The sequence below is a fragment of the Abrus precatorius genome, unplaced genomic scaffold, assembly GCF_003935025.1.
Source record: "Abrus precatorius isolate BTA unplaced genomic scaffold, Abrus_2018 Scaffold7, whole genome shotgun sequence".
In the NCBI taxonomy this organism is placed as follows: domain Eukaryota; kingdom Viridiplantae; phylum Streptophyta; class Magnoliopsida; order Fabales; family Fabaceae; genus Abrus; species Abrus precatorius.
The window spans coordinates 89564-116204 of NW_020874417.1; the positions used below are offsets into that span (position 1 = coordinate 89564).

General features: G+C 34.6%; 2 protein-coding genes across 6 annotated transcripts; one reads left to right on the plus strand and one right to left on the minus strand.

The window, feature by feature from the left end:
* Nucleotides 1-3616: 3616 nt before the first annotated feature.
* On the minus strand, nucleotides 3617-4869 carry LOC113873317 (pentatricopeptide repeat-containing protein At4g38150-like). The gene has a single exon (XM_027511381.1). It carries the CDS (start codon nucleotides 4757-4759, stop codon nucleotides 3818-3820), a length of 942 nt encoding a protein of 313 aa, XP_027367182.1. The 5' UTR covers nucleotides 4760-4869; the 3' UTR covers nucleotides 3617-3817.
* Nucleotides 4870-13107: 8238 nt separating this feature from the next.
* On the plus strand, nucleotides 13108-26437 carry LOC113872395 (paladin-like). 5 transcript variants are annotated; one of them, XR_003505869.1, is made up of 20 exons: nucleotides 13108-13496; nucleotides 13593-13724; nucleotides 14105-14176; nucleotides 14400-14470; nucleotides 14588-14687; nucleotides 14777-14875; nucleotides 15221-15347; nucleotides 16468-16601; nucleotides 16682-16741; nucleotides 16983-17218; nucleotides 18803-19232; nucleotides 19649-19972; nucleotides 20110-20712; nucleotides 20798-20971; nucleotides 21643-21873; nucleotides 21957-22240; nucleotides 22591-22875; nucleotides 23138-23260; nucleotides 24101-24389; nucleotides 26427-26437. XR_003505869.1 is itself a non-coding variant. In XM_027509918.1 (19 exons), the coding sequence occupies exons 1-19, from the start codon at nucleotides 13347-13349 to the stop codon at nucleotides 24231-24233; spliced, it is 3768 nt and encodes a 1255-aa protein (XP_027365719.1). In that variant the 5' UTR covers nucleotides 13108-13346; the 3' UTR covers nucleotides 24234-24836. The 5 variants fall into 5 exon arrangements, 4 of the variants coding, with proteins under 4 accessions (XP_027365719.1, XP_027365720.1, XP_027365721.1 ...); XM_027509918.1 differs by lacking the exon at nucleotides 26427-26437 and having other exon boundaries at nucleotides 24101-24836; XM_027509919.1 differs by lacking the exon at nucleotides 26427-26437 and having other exon boundaries at nucleotides 18812-19232; nucleotides 24101-24836.
* Nucleotides 26438-26641: the final 204 nt, after the last annotated feature.

Below are 26641 nucleotides of genomic sequence, written 5' to 3' on the forward strand. Positions count from 1 at the left end.
AGAATTACAACTGTGTCGTGCATCTAATAGAAAGTATGCTCCAAACAATAAAAATCTAAATATTAGCATGGCAAGAAGCAATACAACTGCAATATAATTATATAATGTCATTCAAATATATTAGTTGTTTTCCAAACTGTTAAACCAAATGATTTGGTATATTTGGTTTAATACTTTTTGTTTGCTCCTCTGTTAATGTTTGGAAAAACTAATCCTTGTTTGATAAGTTTCTAAGTTGAAATTAGTCTACAATAAATATTTACAAGTTTGGTTTTAAAATAATCAGTTGTTATTTATTTTAAAGCTTTTCTATTTCTCTCGTAGTTGATCTTACTGGAAAACTTATCTTTAAGTGATGTTGAGTTTCATATTCGTTTAAATAAAAAAATGATAAAAAGAATTTTATTTTTCTCTCCTCTTTCTAACTCCCTCTTCCCACCCACCAAGCTCTTCCCATCTCTCCCACCCCTCTCCCCTTCCCCCACCTTCACCCACACCCAGCCCTCCACCTCCTTAGACTCAAACTACTACTGGCCCTTGCCCTAAGCATCTTCGACCCCCACTCGTCCCTTCACTCACATGAAAGATTGTGATCATGCAAAATTAGTTTAAATAAATTTAAAATTTTCTTATACGAATTTTGCATGATTTTTTGTTTTTGTTGTTTCTCCATTTTTGTTTAAATAAAAATGGAACTCCAATTCTCGCCGCAGAGAATCCGAATCTGGGATGAATTCTATTGCAGCTGACTAGAGATCCCAATACTTCTACGGGATTCTTTATTTCTGGAAGATCTGTCATTGGTTTCTTTCTGATGTTTATTCTCCTTATGCTGATGAAGTTGGAAAATATATTTAATTGCAGATGTAAGGGTTTGTAACTTTGCATATGAATGCTATTGTATATTTCTGTCCTACAAGTTTCTTGTCAGGAATTTCAGTCATATTTAAGATAATCATCGGAAAGTTCAATTTATTTTGAAGTTGCTAATACTTGTATCAGGTTGAAGGAGCTGTTTTTTTATCTTCCGGTGGATGTTGCTAAAAAGTTACTCAATATGCAACTGCCACTTGGAAACACTATTTCCAAAATCATCAACGTAAATTACAAAGTTTGTTTAATATTTTTGTTTTATAATTTTTTAATAGTTTGTGTCTGTTCCTGTTTTCAACTCCAACCAAAACACCATATTTTGGTATCAGTTTATTGGATTATTAATTTCCCCAATGTCATTTCACATGTTGCTTTGTATCGCTAGTTACCTCTTTTACAAGATGAGGAACCTCCAAGTGATTTTTATGGGAAGTTTTCTGACAGACATCGAAGTAACCAAAGAGATTACATGATAAGTTTGGTGATATATATGGGCGAGGTAATAGAAGTAACGGAGCCAATAACAGGTCTCGAATGGGAAAATGAGACTTCTTCTAGTTAAACACGTCTTTCTTTTCTTGCACCACCTACTTGAGAACTGAACAGCCACCGGTGACGGATCTAGATTCTCTTCAGTTAAAGCACTTGAGGGAATTTTCGCTGTTAGCAGCCACTTTTCTTTTGAATGTTGTCATAGGTAGCGGTCCACTACATGTGAGTGCCTTTGGACATGACAAGTGCGATGATGGGTTCCTTGTAAGTATACAAAATGTCTCACACCATGTGCACGTCCTACTCCCTTTAAATCCACCTTTCTCACTCTGATTATTTACAAAGTGCATGAGTCATTCATGAGGCATGATCGGTCAAAGTCTAACATTGTTTCTTTTTGGTTACATTGAATTTCATCAGATTTAAAGACACTGAGATATCAACCTCACGGTAAAGTGAAACATAGACAGGCCAAAACATGTTCAGCTTTCAGTTTTGGTAGCAAAATTTTGTTCTACTTCTACACTTGAGTGGCTTGACAACAAGATGGAACTCTCTAACTCACTCGGTGTCATGAAGAAGAGTTCTTCTTCATCCCAAAACTTTGGTTCTTTTCCAAGGGAAACCATATTATAAAGATAAAAGCCTTGAAACCAAAAGGGGTGGAGCTCATTACAGTTTCAAAACGTACAAACAACACAAGCATAAGACAAGTTACAATATATATGGTGGGTTTGACACCATTAATCAGCAAAAGCAATATACATGGTGGGTTTGACACCATTAATCAGCAGAAGACATAATATGGCTACTCCTATTCACTACTGTGGTTAGATTCTTTGTCTGTAGATAAATGTATCCACAATAATAATAAAGAATTTTAAAATAAGTTCTTGAATCATAGTTTTACAAAAATTATTTTTAATTACTAAAATTTCTTACTTTAATTGTTTGAATAACGAAATTTATATTAATCATGTTTAAAAATAAATTAATTATATTGAACACATTTCTTTAATTTAATTTTAAATTTAATTTTTTTATGATTACTAATTATTCATATAAATACTATTAATATTCAATAGTCATGTAATATTAATATTTTTTCTCTAAATTAATATACACAATAATCATGTAAGATTTCAATTAAAAAAATAAATTACATAAATTCATTAACAAGAGTTTTCATAGCCTTATTAACGATGTACATAATTATTCATGTTAGAAAAAAAAATTAAAACAATCATAAATAAAATCATAGTCGAAAAGAAATAATAAACTAGATTATTCTCAAAGATTGAGAATGATAAAAATTTATAATCTTTAAGTACGATAGCTTAAAACTTCACATTTTGTTTAGAATGTGCCAAAGATCAAAAAAGTTGTGAAAAAAATATGATAGAAGCGTGAAAAGAATGATATCAAAAAAGATGAAAAGGATAATGAGTTGTTGCCCTTAAGGTTTCTTTTAATATAATTTGAAAATCTTAAAATTTCTTCAAGTCAAGCTTCTCACAAGTGAGCACGACTGCACAAGGTCAAAAGCACAGTTCTGCATATAATCAGAATACTCTCGTGTTAAATGATGAATTTGGGCATATTAATTACTATGAAATCTTGTTTTCTAGTTAATTTAAATCCAAAATATACCTAAAATAATAATCATTAATCAATATATAAAATATAAAAAATATTAAAATACAAACTTACTAATTTTCAATTATTTTACTACTCATACATGATTTTGTTGAGTTCATTTTGTTTCCGAGTTTAATTCCATCATGTCCTCAGCCTCTTCATCCCCACTCCAAGTTATCCTCTCTTTGGTACAACAATTCATTCAAGTTCAGGTCTTGCAAAGATTACTACAAGCTAGCTTCATTGAGTGGCTGCCAACAGCGGAAATTCCTTAAGAAAAAAAATTGGACGCCTTAACGAGAGAGGAACGACCTAGTAATAGGTTCAAGATGCATCCCGGAAAGAATTACAGAATCAACGCTACTTTACCTAACTCTTGTTTTTGGTAATCTCCACAGAGGTCTCCGCTGTCGTCTCAAGTCTTTTTTTCATTTTAATGTATAAATTTATTTATCATTTGCATTGCGGCAGTGATATTCAGCAAGAACTGTGCGATGCTGTTTTGTCTGCTTAACCGCCGTGTTTATTATCCGCTAGAACCTTAACAAGTTTTAAAAAACGACAGGGATGGCTTCATATGAGGCGTATGCTTGTAGCTGCTCATTACACAATTTAGTCGTTCGCTATAATTTTCCTCAAATCAAGCTTCTCGAATTTGAGATTAGTGTTGGTATTAGCAATTTACAACCCACGCTGACCCAAGTGAAATGCGTTACCAACAAATACCATTAGTATAAAACCCAAAGACAAACATGTCAATATTTCATTGCCACCCAAAACATCATCCAAATCAAGTCCAACCACTCTTTACTAGCTACTTGCCAAAGATAATGTTTATGACTGTTCTAAATACAGGGCCCCTTTTATTGTTCAGAACCTCCCGGACAGCCTTCTCGTCGGGAATAAACCCCTTGGCCTTCATTTGCTCCAGCAACCTTGTAGCCTCATCCTGCTTCTCCTCCCTCGCCAACGCCTCAAACACGGAGGTGTAAGTCTGAGCATTGGGTCTCATCCCTTTGTCCATCATTTCCAAAAGGAACTTGTTGGCATCTCTCTGAAACTTGGCATCAGAAGTAAGTCCCTTAATGAGAACGGAGTAGGTGTAAAAATTGGGAGAGACCCCAGAAGCAAGCATGCGCATGTAAACCTTGAGAACCTCCTTTGGCTGACCCGCATTAGCATAAGCCTCAAGTATGGCAGTGTGGGCAACCACGTCGGGCATCTGACCCTTGTCTTTGATCTGCCCGAACAGCTCCAATGCCTCGTGGGTGAGACCCTCTTTGGACAAAGCGTCGAACATCTTAACTGCGTGGTTGAATAACCCGTCGCCGCTCCTCATGTTGTGGAAAATCTCTTGCAAGTCCTTTGGGTCTTTGGGTTCTTCTATTGCTGGCTTTTTACTGAAGGGGTCGTAAGGGGGTGGTAGCTTCGTGTTATTATTCTTGTCAGTTTCTTCCTGGGTATCATCGTCGCTCTCGGAATCTGAATCGGAGAGTGAGAAGTTGACCTTGGTGTCGATGGGTTTCTTGGTGGAGCTGAAATGCCGTTGAGTGGCATCAAAGTTTGAAACTTTGAGAGGAATGGAAGGGTACGCGGAAATGGATGCGAATGAAGGATGTGAAAGTGATGTGGAAAATCTGCTAAGGAGGCAGGTGCGGAATAAGAATGAAGAATTGGTGTTGGAGGTGAAGATTAAAGCGCGAGACATTGCTGTGAATGTGATTGTGCCTATACCACACAAAGCCATTGATCTCATGTCGCGAGTAACTAATCTAATCTCCAACCGAAGAAGAGAGTCACACTCGAAGTCGAATCCTTCCAGAAAAATCGGACGATGGCGCAAGGGATAATCTTTTCGTGTTAATGGGCCGCTTTTGCTTAAATACCCAATTAGCTTACCTATTAATAATTTAAACTTAAATACGTTATTGATTCCTATAAACATGACATATGTAATTAGCTTATCTCTTTCTTCTCCAAAATATTAAACAAAACATATTTTTCCTATACAAATTATCTTGTCTTCATTCTCCACTACTTTTCTCCAACCTATTACTATATTTTAACGTGAGTCGGACATTTCCTCACAGGAGGCTACAGCATAGTACAACTTCCAAACTACGTGGTCTATGTTATGGAGCGTGTGAAGGAGAATTAATATGGCGACCTACTGAACACTGATTGATGGGGACGCTGATTCTTGTTTGTGATTTGTTCTTATCTCTTTACAAAATATTGCTCTCTTTAAGTAAATAATGAAAGTGGTAGAACAATGTTTGAGTTTTATTTTATTTGATCAGCATCGTCCGATCCGAAGAATTTAATGGCCCTAACATTCTGACTTGTGTGTCTTGGTAACGTTTCACAATATATAAGCGAGGCTCTGAATATTTTTTTAAGAAATATAAATTATCAATGATAATTTGTGGCCCAATAATAAATACCGTACTATAGGATATTGTGGAAAAGAAGAGATGGAAAAATGTTTCTGTGTTATTCCAAGGAACCGAGCAAAAGCATATATACACGGGGTCAGCCTCAAAAAATATCCTAACAGCTGTACAGAGTTAATACAAAGAATTTAGGAAAATCAAGAACAAATCAGAGACAAATCTGATGCCTATAGTTACGTTCCTAAACTTGTGTGTAATACAATATTGCTCCTACAATCATGGTACAGGTACATCATATTTCTGCCAATACTCCCCCTCAAGTTGGTGCATGAAGATCCTGAATGCCCAACTTGCCAAGAAGATAAACAAACTGTTGGCGTCCAAGGGCTTTGGTCAGAATGTCAGCTAACTGGTTGGTAATGCGAACATGAGAGGTGGTAATGGTAATGGTACCACGTTGAACTTCATTCCGTACAAAATGACAGTCTACCTCGATGTGTTTAGTTCTCTCGTGGAGGATCGGATTCGCTGCTATGTCAAGAGCAGCCTGGCTGTCACAATATATGTGCATGGGTGTTGGATAATTCACGCCTAAGGATTCAAGATGACCCTTTAGCCATTTCAATTCGCAAGTAGTGGCTGCCATAGAGCAGTATTCCGCTTCTGCAGAGGATAGAGACACAGTGTGTTGCTTCTTTGTCTTCCACGAGATTAGAGAGGAATTCAAGAACACCACATATCCGGTAAGAGATCGTCGTGTAAGAGGACAACTAGCCCAATCTGAGTCGCAATATGCTGTTAAGTGCATGTCACTATCAGCTCGCATAAGAATGCCTTGTCCGGGGTTGCCTTTAAGATAACGTATTACGCGTAAAGCTGCCTCCCAATGGGCTTCTTGCGGGTGCTGCATAAATTGAGCAAGCACATGTACACAATAGCTGAGATCAGGCCTAGTTATAGTAAGATAGATAAGTCATCCTACTAGCCTCCGATATTGCTCAGGATTTTGCATAAGAGCTCTTTTTGCCACAGCTAATCGATGATTCTGTTCCATTGGAGACATTGCTGGCTTTGCCCCAAGCAAACCTGCTTCAGTAACAATGTCCAGTGCATACTTTCGTTGACAGAGAAAAATTCCTTCAGGTCCACGGGCAACCTCAAGACCTAGGAAGTATTTAAGAGTTCCTAGATCCTTCATGTAAAAACACCTGTTCAGATATTTCTTGAACTGAGTCACAGCTTGAGAATCATTGCTGGCGATGACCAAGTCATCAACATATACCAGCACACTTAGCTGCACTCCACTATCTATATGTGTGAACAAAGAGTAATCAGAGTGAGACTGAACAAAACCATATTTCCTTAATGCTGTCGCAAGCTTAGAGAACCAACACTGAGGGGCCTGACGAAGCCCATAAAGGGACCTGTTCAATTTGCATACTTTAGACTTATCGGCTGTTGAAAATCCTGGTGGGAGTTGCATGAACACCTCTTCATTCAAGTCTCCGTGCAAGAATGCATTATGAACATCCATTTGATGCAACTCCCATTGTTTTGCCGCTGCCACTGCAAGTAGGGTCCGCACTGTTGCCATCTTTGCGACTGGAGCAAAGGTCTCATTGTAATCTAATCCTTCTACTTGTCAGTTGCCAAGGATCACCAATCGTGCTTTATAACGTTCTATAGTTCCATCAGAATGGTACTTGATTTTATACACCCATTTGCACCCGATTGCCTTTTTTCCAGGGGGCAAGGTCTCCAAAGTCCATGTTTCATTGCTTTCAAGAGCTTCTATTTCCTTCTTCATTGCTGCTCTCCATCTCTTATCCTTCATAGCAACTGAAAAACTTGTGGGCTCATGTCCCGTTGTTATGGCAGCTAAGAATGCACGATATCTAGGAGAAAACTTAGCACATGTTACATAATTGGCTATGGGATAAGGAGTCTTACCTGAGGACTTTGACTCGGATGGTATTGGAGTGTGAGTGGGATCTTTCGGACACCGTGCAGTGTAAGTCACGTAGTCTCGTAATAGCACCGAGGGCTTATGTTGGCGCTGTCCTCTTCCAAGTTGTTCCTCTTGTTCAGCTACACCCTTTTCTTGTCCACTGCCTTCTCTGTTTGCCTCACTTATGGTCACTTCACTCTCACATCCTTGTTCTTCTCTTTCATGCTCAACTATCCAGTCTCCCCCTTATTGTTATATTTGTAATATCACCCCCTTTGTCCCTTTGATTTTCATTGGGGTCATCAAAGAATGCATATTCTATTAGGTGTGATTCTAGTTCCTTGTTGTTTGTGGGATCCTGACCAGTGGCAAATGGGAAAACATTCTCATGAAATGTCACATCCCTAGAGACCAAGTATTCTTTTTTTCAAGGTCATAGACTCGCCACCCTTTCTTTCCATATGGATAACCCAAGAACACACATTTTCTACTTCTTTCACAAAGTTTGTCCCTTTCTTTTCCATTTTGGTGTACGTAACAGAGGCACCTAAATATTCTCAATTGACTATATGTAGGTGCCCTCCCAAACAAGACCTCATGAGGACTTTTTCCTTGAAGAAGAGAAGAAGGAGTTCGGTTGATAAGATAGCCTGCAGTCAAGATGCATTCCCCCCAAAATTGTATAGGTAAGCTAGCTTGAAATCTTAATGCTCTAGCTACGTTTAGAATGTGCCTATGCTTCCTCTCAACTCTCCCATTCTGCTGAGGTGTTCTTACACAGGATGTTTGGTGTAATATACCATGTTGTTCAAAGTATGGTCTTAAACATGTGAATTCGGTCCCGTTATCACTTCGAATTACTTTAACTTGTTTTTCAAATTGACGCTCAATCATCGCACAAAAATTTTTAACGGTTTGTGCTACCTCACGCTTCTCAAGCAACAGGTAAACCCACACGGCACGAGAAAAATCATCGACAATTGTCAAAAAATAACTTGCACCACAAGATGCGGACACCTTATAGGGTCCCCATAAGCAACAGTGTATCAAGGAAAAACTTTCATCAGCTTTATTTTGACTTTCTTGAAACATATCACGAGTTTGCTTAGCTTTATAACAAATATCACAAAAATCAATTGGATCACCATCATTTGCCTCAGGTAGGTAGGTAAGAATTTGTTTAGATGGGTGTCCTAATCTCTCATGCCACAACTTGCCAACATTCATTATCTTTGCTTTATTTGCCTGCACTGGTATTGTAGTCCGAAACAGAAAAATCCCATCACACTCTTCACCCAGTCCAATCAGAGTCCTCGAAGTTTGGTCCTGCATCACACATAGCTTATTAGTAAAAGTAACAATGCGATTCAAATCTCGCACAAGTTTAGCAACAGATATGAGGGTGCAATTCATATTAGGAACATATAACACATTTCGCAAGTAAATGTTTTCTCCTAGATGCAGTACTCCTTCCTTTACAGCATTGGTTTGTTTTCCATCAAGAAGTCCCACGGGGCGCGGCACAATATTTCGTACTTCACTTAATAGTTCAATCATACCTGTCATGTGATATGAAGCCCCGGAGTCAATCAACCATTCACCATTCTTACCCGATAATTTCTCAATTCCTCCAGCTTTGTGTGTGTTTAATAGGTTGATTAATGTTGTCAACTGTTCTCCACTCAATCCTGGTATTCCTCCTCGTTCTGGGTCTTCAATTGCTGCTGCTTGGTGCCCTTCCATCGCTCCAGCATGTGCTGCATTTGCTCGAACATTCTGACCTCTTCCTCGTTCAGCATATGAATTTCCCCATCCGCGTCCTGCACTCTTTCTTGTTGAGCGGGTCTATCTCCCCACCAATCCGGATAACCAATGACTTGAAAGAAGTCCTTGGCATCGTGTCCAGTCTTCCAGCAGTGGTTACATGTCGTCCCCTTTTCTTTAGTTTGAACAACAGCTGCCTTTACTCCAGTGCCCACCTGCATGACAAAGCCCACTGCATCGCCTCGTTCTTCCTTACTTCTGGCTATATTTCTGTGTCGCTCTTCCTGTATGATTATTGCATATGCTCGACTCAAGTTTGGTAGAGGATCCATACTCAAAATGTTGGAACGTACAGTCCCATATATTGCGTCATCCAGTCCCATCAAGAACTAGTGGACCTTCTCTTCCTCTCTCTTCTTTTCTAATTCTTTCGCAATATCACATTTGCACCCACCACACTTACATGTTGGAGTTGGTTCATAACTTACCAGTTCATCCCACATAACTTTCACCTTTCCATAGCATGCAGCAACTGTTTGTCCCATTTGCTTGCATCCAGCCAGATCTGCCTTGAGCTGATAGACACGTGCCCCATTTCCAATGGAGAACCTTTGCTGAAGGTCCTCCCACAAATTTCTGACACTCTCCATATAAGTAATGGTTGAGCGCAGGCTTGGCTCTATAGTGTTCAGGATCCATGCCACCAGCATGGAGTTCACCATCCACCAATCTTCAATATCAGTTGATTCATTCTTTGGCTTGGTTATAGTCCCATCCACAAATGCAAGTTTCTTCTTTGCTCGCAAGGCGTTTCGTATTGCCCTTGCCCATTCTTCATAGTTGTCTCCTTTTAGCTGTATAGGCGTAATCGACATCCCTGGATTGTCTGATGGATGCATATAGTAAGGGGATACAACTGTTGTATCTTTTCCAGCCCCTTCACCGCTCTTCTTTTTGTCATCCTCTTCACCTGACATAGTAGTCTTGCTTCAGGAACTCAAGATTTGAGTCCTTGCTCTTCCAAAGTTTGGTGAGCCAACGAAGCTCTAGATACCATGTGGAAAAGAAGAGATGGAAAACTGTTTGTGTTATTCCAAGGAACCGAACAAAAGCATATATACACGGGGTCAGCCCCAAAAAATACCCTAACAGCTGTACAGAGTTAATACAAAGAATTAAGGGAAATCAAGAACAAATCAGAGACAAATCTGATGTCTATAGTTACGTTCCTAAACTTGTGCGTAATACAATATTGCTCCTACAATCATGGTACAGGTACATCATATTTCCGCCAATAGATATAAAAAGGTAATAAAATAATCTATATATAATATCAAATTCTCTTTGATTTCTCGAATGATTAAAAACGGCTAGGAATTCCTTATAATTTAGGATCAATTTAGATTTACATGTGATAGGACTTGACCTTACATAAAAAGTTGCACGCTAAATGACAGTCAAAATTGCCCTACAACTTTCTCTTTCGCATGCTTTTCTAAAATTGTTACTGGGTAGCATTTTAGTCCTAGATGACTATAACTTTTTAAATAATGTATGTGTTTTCCTAGCATGTGCTGACGTGTACCTTACTTATATTCAGTTGCAGTGTTTTTTCTATCAATTCCTTTTTGGGTGATTTTTTTTTAATGAAGATCATGTTAAATGATTTATTTCTATAAGCATTATTACTTTTCTTGCGGTAAGTTTTATTCTTTGGGACACAAGCGAGCGGTGTCTGAGGCAGGCAATCCAATCCCCTGTATAGTTAGGTTAGGTAACGGCTATTGACGACTGTTTGGGCATCTTGCATGCAAAGGCATCGTGAAAAAAAAAATTCACATAACTTTTTTTATAAAACAGTTTTTTATTTTAAAAAAAATTATACATAAATTTAATTTTTATTTAAAAAAATAAAATTTATTTTAAATAAAAAATTAAAAGTTAAAAATCAAAACATAAACAAATGTCCTAAGCATTTCTTTTCAGTATTTTTATTATTTCTTTTCATTATATTATTATTTTTTATGCCGAAGTTTATTATATCTTTCTATTCATTAGAGATTTTAAAAAATGATGAAATATACACATGTCTAAAGAAAATAAATAATAATAATGCAAACAGATTAAATTAATAAATTAAAATGAATTAAAATAAAATTTGATTTTAAAATTAGAAGAAAAGGTTAATTTTACCTTAATAAAACAAATAAAGATGCGTATCGTTGATCCAGTGGCGGATCCAAGACCTTAAGGTCTTAAGTCAGGGGATGCAAAAATATAAAGGGTGCAAAAACATAAAATTAGGGGTATAAAATATAAAATATATATATTATTAATAATAATTTATTAAAATTAAAAAGATCTATGAAAGTTGAGGGGTCATTTGCCTCCCCTCAACTGTACGTGGATCCGCCACTGGTTGATCTTGCGTCAAATTGTCTAACATGAAAGAAGTTGAGTGGGTCGGCACTCGTATTTCCTATCGTAACCTAATAAAACAATATAGTTCATGACATAATGTACCTAGTTAAGCAGCCTTCAATTTTTATAAGCAAAAAATTAAGTATAACACCTTAATCATTTTTTTAAATTGCTTTTAAAATTGAATTTAAGCCTTCAAAATTAATATTTTTATTAAAAAATATATTAATTACATTAAATTTATAAATATATATTATCTTTTAAAATAAAATTTTACTACTATTAATATTTAATCTTAACTTTAAAAATTAAATTAGAATTTTTTATTTTATGTATTTTTAACTTAATTAAACATTAAATAAGACTTTAATTTTAACTAAAATAATATAAAAAATAGTCTCACATATTCATATTTATTTATATATATGCGTGTATATATATATATATATATATATATATATATATATATATAAACTTACTTTTATATTTTATATTTTTTAGCTGATAAAACCATCAGTTATGTTTGGACGAAAAAATAATAATAAAAAAGAATATAATGAGAATGAATAAAATGAAAAATAAAATAAATAATATATTATTTGAATGGATAAATTTTTTATTTATTTAAATAAATAAATAAATAGTAAAAAGAATAATTAGTATAAAAATATTTTATAATAAAAATTAAAATTCATAATATAATATTTTTAAATTATATATTTATTATTTTTATATTATTTTTAAAAAAAATTTAATAAAAGTATAAAAAAATATCACAACTTTTTTCATATAAAATTTAATGAGTTTGTTGGAGAAAATTTTATTATGAATTTAAAAAAATATTATTTTTTATTTATATAAAAGAAAACATTTAAATACATAGTTGTTTTTACACTTTTTCATTTATACATAATGTTTTTCACCAAAATAAATAAAAATTAAAGTTCAAAGATATTGTTCTGTTAAAAATATTTAACAATATTTTTTAATTGTGTATTTTTAAATATACGATATCAAATTAATAGATAATATTTTTTATTAAAAATTATAATACTCAATTTTTTAAATAATATTACATTAAAACTATAAATAAAAAATAAATTTAGTAAATTTGTTTTTTAAAAAATTATAGAATTTTCATTATAATTTTTATTTTTAATTTTTCGCTTTAATTTCTCTTTTCATAACAATTATCTAAAAGTAAAATTGAAAAAAAAAATTTGAATGAAAGTTGTAAAGTGATTATGATTTTTAAAAAATTGTTAAAGTGATTATTACATTAAACTAAAAGAAATATCAATATAATGGTAATTTTTATAATACTTTGTAAAATGTATTATATGATTTTTTCGTCTCAATACACATAAAAAAAATGATAATTTTTTAACCTACATAATATTGTCGTATGTACTATTCCACGTATTAAAAAAATTTGTTCCATGTAAAAAGGATAATAAATGCAGTCATTGAAGAACATTTGGCGTATTATATCAAATAATTTTTTAATCAATTATTTAACAATTAAAACTAGAAAAGCATCACACCTCAGGACCTCGTAAGGTATATGTTTTAATTTTGGACGCGAGGAAGAGCCGATGGAAACGAAAATAATAATAGCAGTTTAAGGAAAAGGAATAATCGGAAACTGCAGAGAAAAAGTCGAAAGAAAATTGGTTGCGAAATGGAAAATTGCGGGAGAAGGATAAGAAAACGAAATCGGGCTCGATGAAGGGATTGAATAACGAGTTGATGACAGTTATCTTTGTTTGGGGCAAGAATAAAGTGAGTTAGAGGTAGAGGCGTGGAAGTTGAAGAAGATGTCGATACCGAAAGAGCCAGAGCAGGTGATGAAGTGGAGAGGAGGATCGGTGTTGGGGAAGAAAACTATTCTTAAGAGCGACCATTTCCCTGGTTGCCAGAACAAGCGCTTGCATCCTCACATCGAAGGAGCTCCCAATTACCGTCAGGTCCTTTCTCTCTACTCCGATTCCAATTCTTCTCTTTCTGTTGCTTTTTCCTTTTCAATTCACCATAACACAACTCTTGTTCTTGCTCCCTTCTAGGCCGAATCGTTACACGTTCACGGTGTTGCCATCCCAACCAACGATGGAATCCGTAATGTTCTCAAGCACATTGGTGCTCAAGCTCAAGGAAAGAGACCGCAAGTTCTTTGGATTAACCTTCGCGAAGAACCGGTATTCGTACATACATACATACATACATACATATATGTATATATATATATACTCGCATGTTGCGAATGAATAATGATTCTATATTCTCTATTTCATGTTTGCTCGGCTATTCTTTGGTTTTAATCTTAGCATTTATATGTATGCAATACGAAAAAACAATTGCATGTGCTTTTTGCTTACATTTATGGAGTTCTGAGGAGCGCTGTCTAGGATTAGTTGGTGTTTTTAAAGTTGATTATTAATATATTTGTGGCCAAGGGATTCTTTGGCTGATAGTTGTTGAACTTTTGTTCTTGCTCTGAATGTGATGATTGATGTTTCGGGGAAGTTCTTGAGAACATTTCTCCTTGATTTTCATGTTCTTCCTTTCTTGAAATCAGGTTGTGTACATTAATGGACGCCCCTTTGTTTTGCGTGACGTGGAGAGACCGTTTTCTAACCTCGAATATACGGTATATTATTGTGAAATTCTTATTGCTTCTGTTTCGTGTATTATTTTCTCTTTGTGGTCTATATTCATGAGGGTATTATGTCTTGGTTTGGTTCTAAGCTGCTTGTCAACCTAATTTATCACTTTGGGATTTACTTGTTAGGTTTGAATTGAGCTCAATTCATTAATGTTTAAACTGAAATCCCTTTGGATTTTAATTGTTTTGGCGTTTTGTACTTAATTAGGGAATTAATAGGGAAAGAGTTGAACAAATGGAAGCTCGTTTGAAAGAAGACATTTTGATGGAAGCTGCAAGGTCATTTCAATATTTATCTCTAGTCTGCCCTGCATAATTCATGGCATAAATGTCATAACTATTATCTAATTCTGCATTCTTTGACAACCAATCTTAATTTCAAATTTTGCATAACAGATATGGAAATAAAATCCTTGTGACTGATGAACTGCCAGATGGTCAGATGGTGGACCAATGGGAATCAGTGTCATATAATTCTGTGAAGACACCACTAGAGGTAAGGGTTAAACTTGTGCAGAGTGGGATTTGATGCTGCTCAATCAATTTACTGGACAAATTGTGTCAAAGTTGTTTTTTTGGCTGTAGGTGTACCAAGAATTGCAAATGGAGGGATACCTTGTTGATTATGAGCGTGTTCCTATAACTGATGAAAAATCCCCAAAGGAACTGGATTTTGATATTTTGGTCAGTTCTTGTGTATTAAATATTTCTTTGAATAAAAGCTTCTGAACAAGTTTCGTTTGCCTGACAATTATGCTTGATTCTAGTTTCATCCAACTTGTTATTCTCTACCAATTTTGATGCGATTATCTAATCATATATTCTCTTGTTCCAATCAAGGGGTTGGATGGTGCAGTATCCTTCTTTATTGTCTTGTCAATGACTTTCTGATAAACAATGCTAAAATATTAATATATTTCATTTTGGTACAGTTACAGCAACTGCTAACATAGAACAAAATCTCATATTTAGTTTCCTTTACCCCGTCAATGGCTTCATTTATCTTAGATATCTTCATCTTGGTTTTAGGTTGATAAAATTTCGCAAGCTGATGTAAATACAGAGATAATTTTTAATTGTCAAATGGGGCGTGGACGAACTACGACCGGAATGGTCATTGCAACTTTGGTTTACCTCAACCGAATTGGAGCTTCTGGTACCTTCATGTTCTTTTGAAATTTTCTCATATCATCTTCCTTTATTTTATTGTTCATTTAATTTCTTTTATGTTATTGTTCAATCCACAAATTTGAAGTCAAGCAAATGATTTCTTGCATATTCAGCATCTGATGTTATGTTAAGATTTTTATTTTTATTTAGTGAAAAATGATTTTTTCTTGTTAGATGCAGTGCTTTGCTGCACCACTACTGCAGCATATGAATAAGCATTCTAGTATTTGGTCAAAATAAAATGTCTATAGATTTTTTCGTTTCTGTGGCAATTTTTGGTTGTAAAGGAAACATTAGGGAGCAAGCACATCCTTTCTGTACTTGGTAGTGTCTACCTTGGTTGTGAAATAAGTTATGAGTTTGCTGGAAGAGTCGCTGACTACTTTACTAATTTTTGTAAATAGTCATATTCAGGAAATACAGCTTTTTAGGTCTTTTCTAAAGGTTGAATTTTCATTCATATTCAGGAAATAAGTTATGAGTTTGTTGAAAGAGCAGCCGACTCCTTCACTAATTTTTGTAAAAAGTCATATTCAGGAAATACAGCTTTTTAGGTCTTTTCTAAAAGGTGAATGTTCATTCATATTACCTTTTAAAATAAATATGTCCTTTACGTAAATCAGACCAAACAAAATATAGCTTCTACTTTTCATAAAATCTCTAAATATAAATTACTTTTTTCAAATGGGCCCTAATAGACTAATAATATACATCTAGGGGCAGTGGGAATCAGTGGGTGTTGGAACAACCAAAAACTTTAAGAATGTAGCTGGGTTATATGTGTAATTGAAGAAAGTATAATGTTCACTTCAACAAGTGACAAATACAAAACAGTACACATGTTCCTTGTGTGTTCTATAATTTCCAAACACAATATGTAAGAGATGTCCCATTCCACTTTGTTACATTCGATTCCCTTCTTTTTGTGTGCCAAATGCTACCTGTTTACTTAGAAAGATTATTGAACCTATACTTATGGTTATTGTATTTCTTTGGTAATTTCTATCAACTTATTCTCAATCCTTTGTCATTTAGTTAGATCATAGGATTACCATTCGAATCAATGGCCATTAACAAGATGTTTAATTTTTCTAAATATGTGATAGGGATTCCAAGAAACAATTCAGTTGGTAGAGTTTCTCAATGCTTGACTAATGTTGCTGATCATATGCCTAACTCAGAGGAGGCAATTCGAAGGGGAGAATATACAGTCATAAGAAGCTTGATGCGGGTGTTAGAGGTATTGGCATCAACTACAATATTTCTTTTAGTCAATACAAAATATGTTCTATTTGTCCTAACTAATTTACTTGCTTCTAGGGTGGTGTTGAGGGGAAAAGACAAGTGGACAAAGTCATTGACAAATGTGCCTCAATGCAGGTACCTGTTTCAAGCCCTTGAGGAAGCACTTGTAATGAGGGAAGTCTTAGTACCCTGAGCAAGGATTAATTTCACACCCATAGGGTGTGAGGAAACCTCGTGAGGACAGGGGAAAAAAATTCCTAATTTGGTTGTTTACATTGTTAGATGTTGCAAATTTCTTTTCATTGTACCTGGAGGTTGGCTTTTTGCATATCTTCTCCAATTGCCTCATTTAATCCTTGTTTTGCATTTATTTCAGAACTTGCGTGAAGCAATTGCCACCTATCGTAATAGCATTCTGCGACAACCAGATGAGATGAAAAGGGAGGCTTCACTCTCTTTTTTTGTGGAGTATTTAGAGAGATACTACTTTTTAATATGTTTTGCTGTATACATACATTCAGAAATGGCTGCACTCCGTTCTAGTTCTTCTGGTCATAGTAGTTTTGCTGACTGGATGAGAGCTAGGCCAGAGCTCTACAGCATTATTCGCAGGTTATTTTCTTTTCCCCAATAATTATCTGAATTCTTAGTTTTGTTAATTTCCTTTCATTAGGTCTATGGATTCATATCTATTGAATCAAAGTATCAAACTGATTGTGACTATTTAACTGTTTCAGGCCAAATATACCTAACATTGAAAAATTGAACTGCATTAATGCAACTAAGCTTGTTTCTACTTGAGACATTAAATTTTAATTTATTCAGTCTGAGGTCCTAGTTGTCCCTACACATTGGCACTGGCATTAAAGAAATCCTTTATCTTAATATTGCCTTTTATGCTTGGAAGTATAGTTAATTAATTGAGTAATTTGAGTCTTACCATCAAGGATTATGCATGTGAAAATGTGATTCTTAGTTGCCATTAACTTGTGATAATGAAGGTCTCTATTGAATTGTGATGATGCATGGGTAAGTTGAAAAGCTTCTTTATGTGCGTAAAGATATTCATTAGGGTTTCCAAAGTTGTCTCCAAAGAAACAGGCCATGGGCTGAAATTTTTATCTATTGGGACATTATGCTATGATTCCATAGTACCTTTTATTTTTTACCTAAAAAGGAGTTGGCTATTTGATGTTGAAGTGTAACTATAGAGGTACTTCCTTTGGCAGAGTATTCTCCTAAATAAACTTGCACTCCCGTAGGATGAATATTCTCTGATTCACATAAAATAGGAATAGAAGTTAATTATCATTCAAAAGCTTGTCAACTGTTTACAAAGAGAGCTTATAATAGGTCAAATAAACTCCAATCCCAAGATGGACTCAAAGTAGAAAAGCCCAATCAAATTAAAATCTAAAAATGAAATAAAATCGCTAAATAGTCAGAGTTTCCAAATTAAAAAATAATGACAAAATGAAATCTCTAATTAACAAAGTAATTAAATATCCAATCTATATCACTATCTTTTCTTGTTCTTAGTGTAGCTCAACATTGGTTATCAAGAGAGAAGCGAGAGGGGTTTGACTCCCTATGAGACATCCACTATGCTTAAAGTTTAGAAATTTCCTTGGTTAATATTTATTAGAGTCAAGAATATGCTGGCGTTGACTCAATCCTAAAAGTTAGTTCAAGAGCTGTCTGTTATAATAAAGGGTGTTTTTATCATAACCTTAGCCAATATAGGATCATAACACACCCTTTTATGCCTAGGATTGAACATTTGGAACATGAAGTTTGCAAAATTAAAAATTTGCTAGTGGCTCAGGATTAGGACTTGACAGGTTTGATGCCATATTAGAATTGAGAACAAATTTAACCTAAATAAAAGCTAAAGGAGGAAGGATTGCCCAGTTATTATAGGGTGTATTTTGGTCATGTCCCTAGTTGATGTAATATGTGAACAATATTCACTGAAAACTCCTAGGTATAGTGTTTTTGCAGTACGGTCTTTTGCTAATCTATTGTTCACCCTTGTCATTCCTTTCTTAAATAAGATTTCCCTCCATAAATTTGACAGCTGTTTACCAATTGGGTTTTTTATTGTAATTATAGTTATTAACTTGTTGATCTTATGGTTGTTATTGTTAACGTTTGGCATGCATCATTTACTTCCTATGCCAAATATCTGCATTGCAGGTTGCTGAGGAGAGATCCAATGGGTGCACTTGGATATTCCACTTTGAAACCATCTCTAAAGAAAATAGCTGAATCTACTGATGGCCGTCCTTCTGAGATGGGTGTTGTTGCTGCCTTAAGAAATGGCGAGGTTCTTGGCAGTCAAACTGTTCTGAAAAGTGATCATTGTCCTGGATGTCAACTTCCAGAATTACCTGAGAGAGTGGAGGGGGCACCTAATTTCAGAGAAGTTCCTGGCTTTCCAGTTTATGGGGTGGCAAATCCAACTATTGATGGTATTCGATCTGTCATTCATAGGATTGGAAGCTCCAAGGGTGGACGCCTGGTACTTTGGCATAATATGAGAGAAGAGCCTGTTATTTATATCAATGGCAAACCCTTTGTTCTTCGTGAAGTTGAAAGACCATACAAAAACATGCTGGAATACACGGTAAAAATTACGTTGAATCTTTGGCATACTTCTTCAATAAACTTTTAGGTTAAGATAGGGGTAAAGCAAACTAAATGTTGAGTTTGGAAAAGTGAGCCTTTCATATCCACTAGATCATATACCACAATTGGCTTTCCAAATTTTCTTTTGGTATTTCAAGGATGTCATAATTTTATGCATGGGCCTATACATAATAGGGAGAATACAGTGTGGAGGGTATATTCCAAAAGGAATAAGCAGCAGGGGTAATGGGTTAGTAAGTTACAAGTGAGTTTGTTGGGAGCTGAGGAGGTTAGGTTGTTAAATGGAAGAAATTCTGATTCCATTTGATGCCTCTTTGAATTTCATGGCAGGTTGGAAATTCTGTCCCAAATTGTGTGAATTGGATATTGACATATTGTAATTTGTGCTTTCAGGGAATTGGCCGGGAAAGGGTGGAGAAAATGGAAGGAAGATTAAAAGAAGATATCCTACGGGAAGCTGAACAATATGGCAGTGCAATAATGGTTATTCATGAAACAGATGATGGGCATATATATGATGCTTGGGAGCATGTCACCTCTGACATGATTCAAACCCCACTTGAAGTTTTTAAAAGCTTGGAAGCTGAAGGATTTCCCATTAAGTATGCACGTGTTCCCATCACAGATGGAAAAGCTCCTAAAAGTTCTGACTTTGACATAATGGCTTTTAATATTGCTTCTGCTTCTAAGGACACTGCTTTTGTTTTCAATTGTCAGGTAGTTTCTTAATCCTTTATTTCTTCTGCTGCATTCTTTGTTGACATCTTTATTCTATATTTCTGTCTATCAGTTCTTCTCTTGACTACTATTTTCCCTTTTCATCTCTTACTTCCAATATCCAATTCATATTTCAGATGGGTAGGGGCAGGACAACCACTGGTACTGTCATAGCTTGCCTTGTGAAACTTCGAATTGATTATGGGAGGCCTATTAAAATACTGAGAGATTATGTGACCCGTGCAGAAGTGGATGGTGGTTCCTCAAGTGGAGATGAAGTTGGGGATTATGTTGCTGCATTAACGCACAGTACTTTGCAAGTAAAGACAGATGAGAAACAAAATCATGTTTTTGGTATAAATGACATCCTGTTGTTATGGAAGATAACAGCATTCTTTGACAATGGGGTGGAGTGCCGGGAGGCCTTAGATGCTATTATTGATAGATGTTCTGCACTTCAAAACATTCGCCAAGCTGTTTTGGAGTATAGAAAAGTATTCAATCAACAGCATATTGAGCCTAGGGTAAGGAGGGTGGCATTAAATCGTGGTGCTGAGTACTTAGAACGGTACTTCCGTCTTATTGCTTTTGCAGCATATCTTGGAAGTGAAGCGTTTGATGGGTTTTGTGCACAAGGAGAATCAAAAATGACATTTAAGAATTGGATGCATGAGAAGCCTGAGGTGCAAGCTATGAAATGGAGCATCAGACTGAGACCAGGGCGATTTTTCACTGTCCCTGTAAATATTTTTCTACTTAAAATTATTTTCCCCGTCCCCCTAAGGATTGAAGTAATATTTAGCCTCTAGTCATTTTTAATTGTAGGAAGAGTTGAGAGCACCCGAAGAGTCTCAGCATGGAGATGCAGTAATGGAGGCTTTCGTCAAGGCCCGGAGTGGTTCTGTTCTGGGAAAAGGCTCCATACTGAAAATGTATTTCTTTCCTGGTCAGAGAACTTCCAGCCACATAGAAATACATGGTGCACCCCATGTTTACAAGGTAATCTTATATATGTGAGCACTGCTAAAGAAACTAACTATCATCAAATTTGTGATCCAGAGGGTAAGGCTACACATCCAGTGGAGACCTACAGGATCATCCAATTGTAGGTAGAATTAGCATCTTTAACAGTTTAATGTGTTTTGGTGTAAGTTTATTTATTGAATAGTCGTAGCTGCAACTTAATATTTTATTCTGATGTTTGCTATCATGGATAAGTTCATATTCCACTTTCATTTTCTTATTGGATTTGTTAGAAGCTGTTGTGGTATCGAGTATTCTTTGGGATTATAAAGTACCAAATCTTTTCATCATTTTATTAATTTATTATATTTTAATGTTACTAAATCGATGCGTAGGCTTGTAGATTTTCTCTTCATAGCTCTTTTTTTGACGTGTGCAGTAACTTTACCATTAAGCAACAAAAGAAATTGGATTCAGAAGAGCAATGCATAAGGGTTTCTGTGTACAAAAGCTGATACCATTGTTTTGAAAACTGAAACTTGCCAGATAAACCATCTGTGTTTTGAATTAACTTAATTATCAGTCTTTTGCACATGCTTCTTATTTTTCTTCCTGGCAATATGTGAAAAGTATAATCAATCAGAAATATAATATAGTATGGTGACTTTTTGAAATATGATGTCTAGAACTTTTTTCTCGTTTCAAAGGTTGATGAATACCCTGTGTATAGCATGGCTACTCCAACCATCTCTGGTGCGAAGGAGATGCTAGCATACTTGGGCGCTATGCCTAAACCAAAAGCCTCAGCTGCTCGAAAAGTGATACTGACTGATCTGAGAGAGGAAGCAGTTGTTTATGTAAAAGGCACACCTTTTGTCCTGAGGGAGTTGAACAAACCTGTTGATACACTCAAGCATGTGGGAATCACTGGTCCTGTGGTCAGTGATCTTGTATAATAGTGTCTATTGTATCATATCTCAAAATACAAACTGTTGCACAACTCATGGTAACTGCAATGCAGGTGGAACACATGGAAGCGCGATTGAAAGAAGATATAATCGCTGAGATTAGACAGTCTGGTGGACTGATGCTGTTTCACCGTGAAGAATATAACCCTTCAACAAATCAGTCTGGTGTGATTGGATACTGGGAAAACATTTTGGCAGATGATGTGAAAACACCTGCAGAAGTTTATTCTGCCCTAAAAGATGAGGGATACGATGTTGTCTATCGCAGGATACCATTAACAAAGGAGAGAGATGCTTTGGCCTCTGACATTGATGCAATACAGTATTGTAATGATGAGTAAGTATTCTGTATTCCTACTAGGCATAGTATGTGTTTCATAAAGTTTGCTACTTGCTGACTGTGTGCATTAGATACATTAACCAACCCATGGTTGTTAATAATTTAGGGGCTTTCTTTCTTTCCAAAATGCAATCACTGGATTCTTGTAATGATTTTTATTATCAATAATCTATGATTCTATATGGATGGGTTACAGGCTGTAGAGACAATAGTGGTATTGTTCTTAGTATGCTCTGTGGGCATCTGTCTGCATACTGTTCAGAAACAGTGTACTCAATATGTTAATCTGTTGAAGTAATTCCTAGTTTAGATTTGATAATATACTTCTAAACTCTTGTTTTTTGTAGCTCTGCAGAGAGTTACCTTTTTGTATCACACACAGGTTTTGGTGGAGTTGCATATGCAATGGCCATTATCTGTATTAGACTAGGCGCAGAGGAAAACTTTGTATCCAAAGTACCACAGCCATTGTTTGGCCCTCACCAGTATGCAGCAACTGAAGAGAACCTGCCATCTCGAGCTTCTAATGAAGCTGCACTCAAGATGGGTGACTATCGTGACATTTTGAGCCTTACAAGAGTCCTCATATATGGTCCCCAAAGCAAAGCAGATGTTGACATTGTTATTGAAAGGTTATAACCTAAACTTTGATCACAAGCTTTACTAACTATATGATATGATACCTATTGAAAACATTTTCATTGTCAAAGTGGATACAGCAATTATGTTCTTTCTGACCTAATTTAAATTTACCTCAGCAATTACTTTTAGTTTCAGCATGTCATAAAGATAGTGGATTTTGCATCATTTTACTCAGGGAAATTTGATTCAGAAACATATCTTAAGTTATTTGTTTTTATATGAGCAACTAAATTTTTTGTCTTTGTTCAATAGATGTGCAGGTGCAGGGCATCTACGAGATGATATTCTTTATTATTATAAAAAATTTGAAAAGTTCACGGACGGTGATGACGAGGAACGTGCATATCTTATGGATATGGGTATCAAGGCTTTGAGGTAAACTTATCTACCTCATCCACAGTTCAAATTTACTTCTCTCACTTCACTTTCGACAGACATTATTCAACAATAGTGTTACTTTTGCTGCAGATACACCATTCAATAACTCAACAGAAATGATTTTGGCCAATACATATATAATAAAGTTATTACATAGATCTTGCATGCCAAGTTTTAGAAAGTTTGAACAATAATAAGGATATGATCATATGACTAATACCTTAGTTTCTATAAAAAGTATAATATATATTAATGGCCTAAATATGTTTTTAGTCCTTCACTAATTTTTTATTTTCATCTGTCTAAAATTTTTTTGTAGTTTTGGTCTATATGTTTATGCAACTTAGGTGTTTTTGTTGCTCTCATTGACATGGCTGCCTAAATAATCAATTATGAGGTAACCTTTCTGTTGGTCACGTCATCATTACATAATCATCCATTAGGGACCAAAAATGGTGACTTTGGAGAAATCAAGGACTAAAACCGTAGAAAATTTAGATAAACTAAAACTGAAAATTGGTAAAATTCTAAGTATAAAAAACATTTTTAAGCCTATAAATGTTGTACATTTTAATATAATAGAAAACAATGCTTGATTATGTCGTTTGTTAACTGGTGCATGAAAAACAGTTATTGTTGAGCATGATGTACATGATGTAAAGTTCAATCCAGTAATGGGTTTTGTAAGAAATTAATGTATGAAACTTTTTAAGTTTCATTCAACCCTATGTATATTTTCATTAACCCAAGCTGGTGAATGGTGACTTTTATATTTGTTGGATGTTGATGTAGGTCATATAATTTGTTGTGGTTTATGTTTCCCCCCATCATTTGCAGGCGATACTTTTTCCTTATCACGTTCAGATCTTATCTTTACTCCACCTCTCCAGCCAATATGAAATTTGCTGCATGGATGGGTGCAAGACCGGAGCTTGGTCATCTATGTAACAATCTTAGAATTGATAAATAATATAACAATGCTTATAATTATATGTCGATGTACAGTTAGCGGTTCCTGTTACAGGTTGTTCAGCAATACCCTCTCCGCCCGCTACCCCTTGTCCCTTGCCCGCCCAATGCCCTAAAATGTCGCCGTCATATGCTACTTTGCAAACTTCTGGCTCATGTGCAAACGACGCATCCTTTAGTCATTGTCTTTCTATCCTGTTCGTATGTTACGAGAGGCTGGCTCTGACATGGGACACAAATATGGTACATATCTGCCGAAGGAGCAATATCTGATTGCTAAATCAAGAAGTCCAGAGGACAATAATTTAGTGTTCGCTGGAGTCATCAGGCATTAGTTATACATTATGTATTGTATTGTACTCCTATTTTAGTGAGATTTGATTATAGGATTTATAGGTTTAGTTCATTAGATTAATTACGAGGTCCTCCTTGTCTTTGATTTCTAGTTTCAGATCCATCACACTGTAGAAACATTGAAACTAATTTAGGTTGTAGTTCTGCCCATGAACTTAGATATCGTATGAGAAGAAATGATTGTTGGAACGCTTCTTCCAATTCAAATTCCCTAGTTAAAATGAAATGAAATGAGGATTCTAGATTATTCTAATTATGATGATATGGATGCTATTCACTTAGATATTAATTATTTTTATTAATTCAGATAAAAAAAATTGACAATCTCATTGGATCTTACTTAGAAGTTTACAAATCATAATAAATTTTTTTATTTAATATTAATGGTTAGGCTATCTTGGATCAATTATGATATGAAAAAAATTGAAAACTCATGTCGGTATTTATTAAAAATAAGAAAATTCTTCAATTTAATAATTTTTTGTGTTGATAATTTTGAGAAAAATTATACTCAACTATTACTAGCTAAAATTGAAAATGAATCTAACATTTTTTTGTATATACAAGGTGATATTTGTATACCAATACATCTATTATGTGGACTATTTAGATATTTTATAATTTTAATTGATGTATCAACTAAATGATTATATGTTTATTTGTAGTCAACTTGAACTCCAAGAAAGCTTGCTTGCTCAAATAATTCATTTTTTTATTATCCAATTAAGAAAATATATTTTGATAATATTGACAAATTTACATCTTGAGCTTTTAATTATTATTGTACATATATTAGAATTGATATTGAGCATCATGTAGTATACATACTTAAAATAGACTTGTTGAATTATTAATCAAGCATCTAAAGTTAATTGTAAGATCATTACTAATGAAATCAAAACTTTCAATTAGCTTTTGATCAATAACCTCATATTTTTCATCTAAGAATTTACAAATATGTAGTTTATGTTCCTATTGCTCTATCACAATACACTAAGATGGGTTCTTAAAGAAGATTAGGAATATATGTTAGCTATGAATCTTCATCTATAATAAAATATCTTGAGTCAATGACAATGGATTTATTTACTGCTCGATTTACTTATTACCATTTTAATGAATCAATTTTTCTTACTTTAGGGGGAGGGGGGGAGAGAAAATAAGCATTAGGAAAAGGAGATAAGTTAGAATAAATTATCTTTATCTCATATTGATCCTCCAACAAAACAATGTGAAATAAATATTCAAAAAATAATTTATTTGTAAATATTAGCCAATCAACTACTAAATGTGTTTACGGATCCAAAAGGATGACTAAATTATATGTCTCACTTGTTAATGCCTCCAATCAAAATTAATGTCTTAATTGGGCAATCTATTATTGCAAAAAAGTTTGAAACACATATGAAGCATGGTAAATGTTTTGCTTCCAAAGATAAAAATCTCTAAAAATGAAATAGAGCTAAGAATCAAGGTGACCAAATCAAGAATGTAAAGATTCTAAAAGAGTAATCAGACATAATTAATATTTCAATTTTTAAAGAAACACAAGTATCTGAAAATCATGAAAATAAAAAAATCTCAATAAATCATATCATGAATAAAATATAATGAAATCAAAATGAAGTCAATGTTGATAATTTTTTTTTTTCATTTAACATAGTATTGGATATGATAACTGATATAGAATTGAGACAAAATTAAGTTGAAGTGACTAGCAATAATGAAAAGATTCAATTGAGACAAAATTAAAGTCGCTTACAAAACGTCAAGTTTTTGGACATATTGTTGGTACACCTAAAGATGTAAAGCCAATTGGATCAAATGAGTTTTTGTGTAGAAACAAAATGAGAAAGGTAAAATTGTGAGATATAAAGCACAACTTATTATCCAAGATTTTTTGTGAAGACTTAACATTAATTTTGAATAAACATATTGACCTATAGTGGATGCAAGTTTCGATACTTAGTTAGTTTAGCAGTACATGAATGACTTGATTTGTCTTTAATGGATATTGTTATAACATATTTATATGACTCACTTGATGTAGACTGT

What these genes read in the sequence shown, in the direction of transcription:
- LOC113873317 (XM_027511381.1), bottom strand. Translation starts at nt 4,759, where the DNA reads ATGAGATCAATGGCTTTGTGTGGTATAGGCACAATCACATTCACAGCA.
- LOC113872395 (XM_027509918.1), top strand. Translation starts at nt 13,347, where the DNA reads ATGTCGATACCGAAAGAGCCAGAGCAGGTGATGAAGTGGAGAGGAGGA. An exon ending in GCTTGATGCGGGTGTTAGAG is followed by an intron (nt 16,602 to 16,681) that starts GTATTGGCATCA and finishes ACTTGCTTCTAG; the next exon opens with GGTGGTGTTGAGGGGAAAAG. An exon ending in ACAAATGTGCCTCAATGCAG is followed by an intron (nt 16,742 to 16,982) that starts GTACCTGTTTCA and finishes CATTTATTTCAG; the next exon opens with AACTTGCGTGAAGCAATTGC.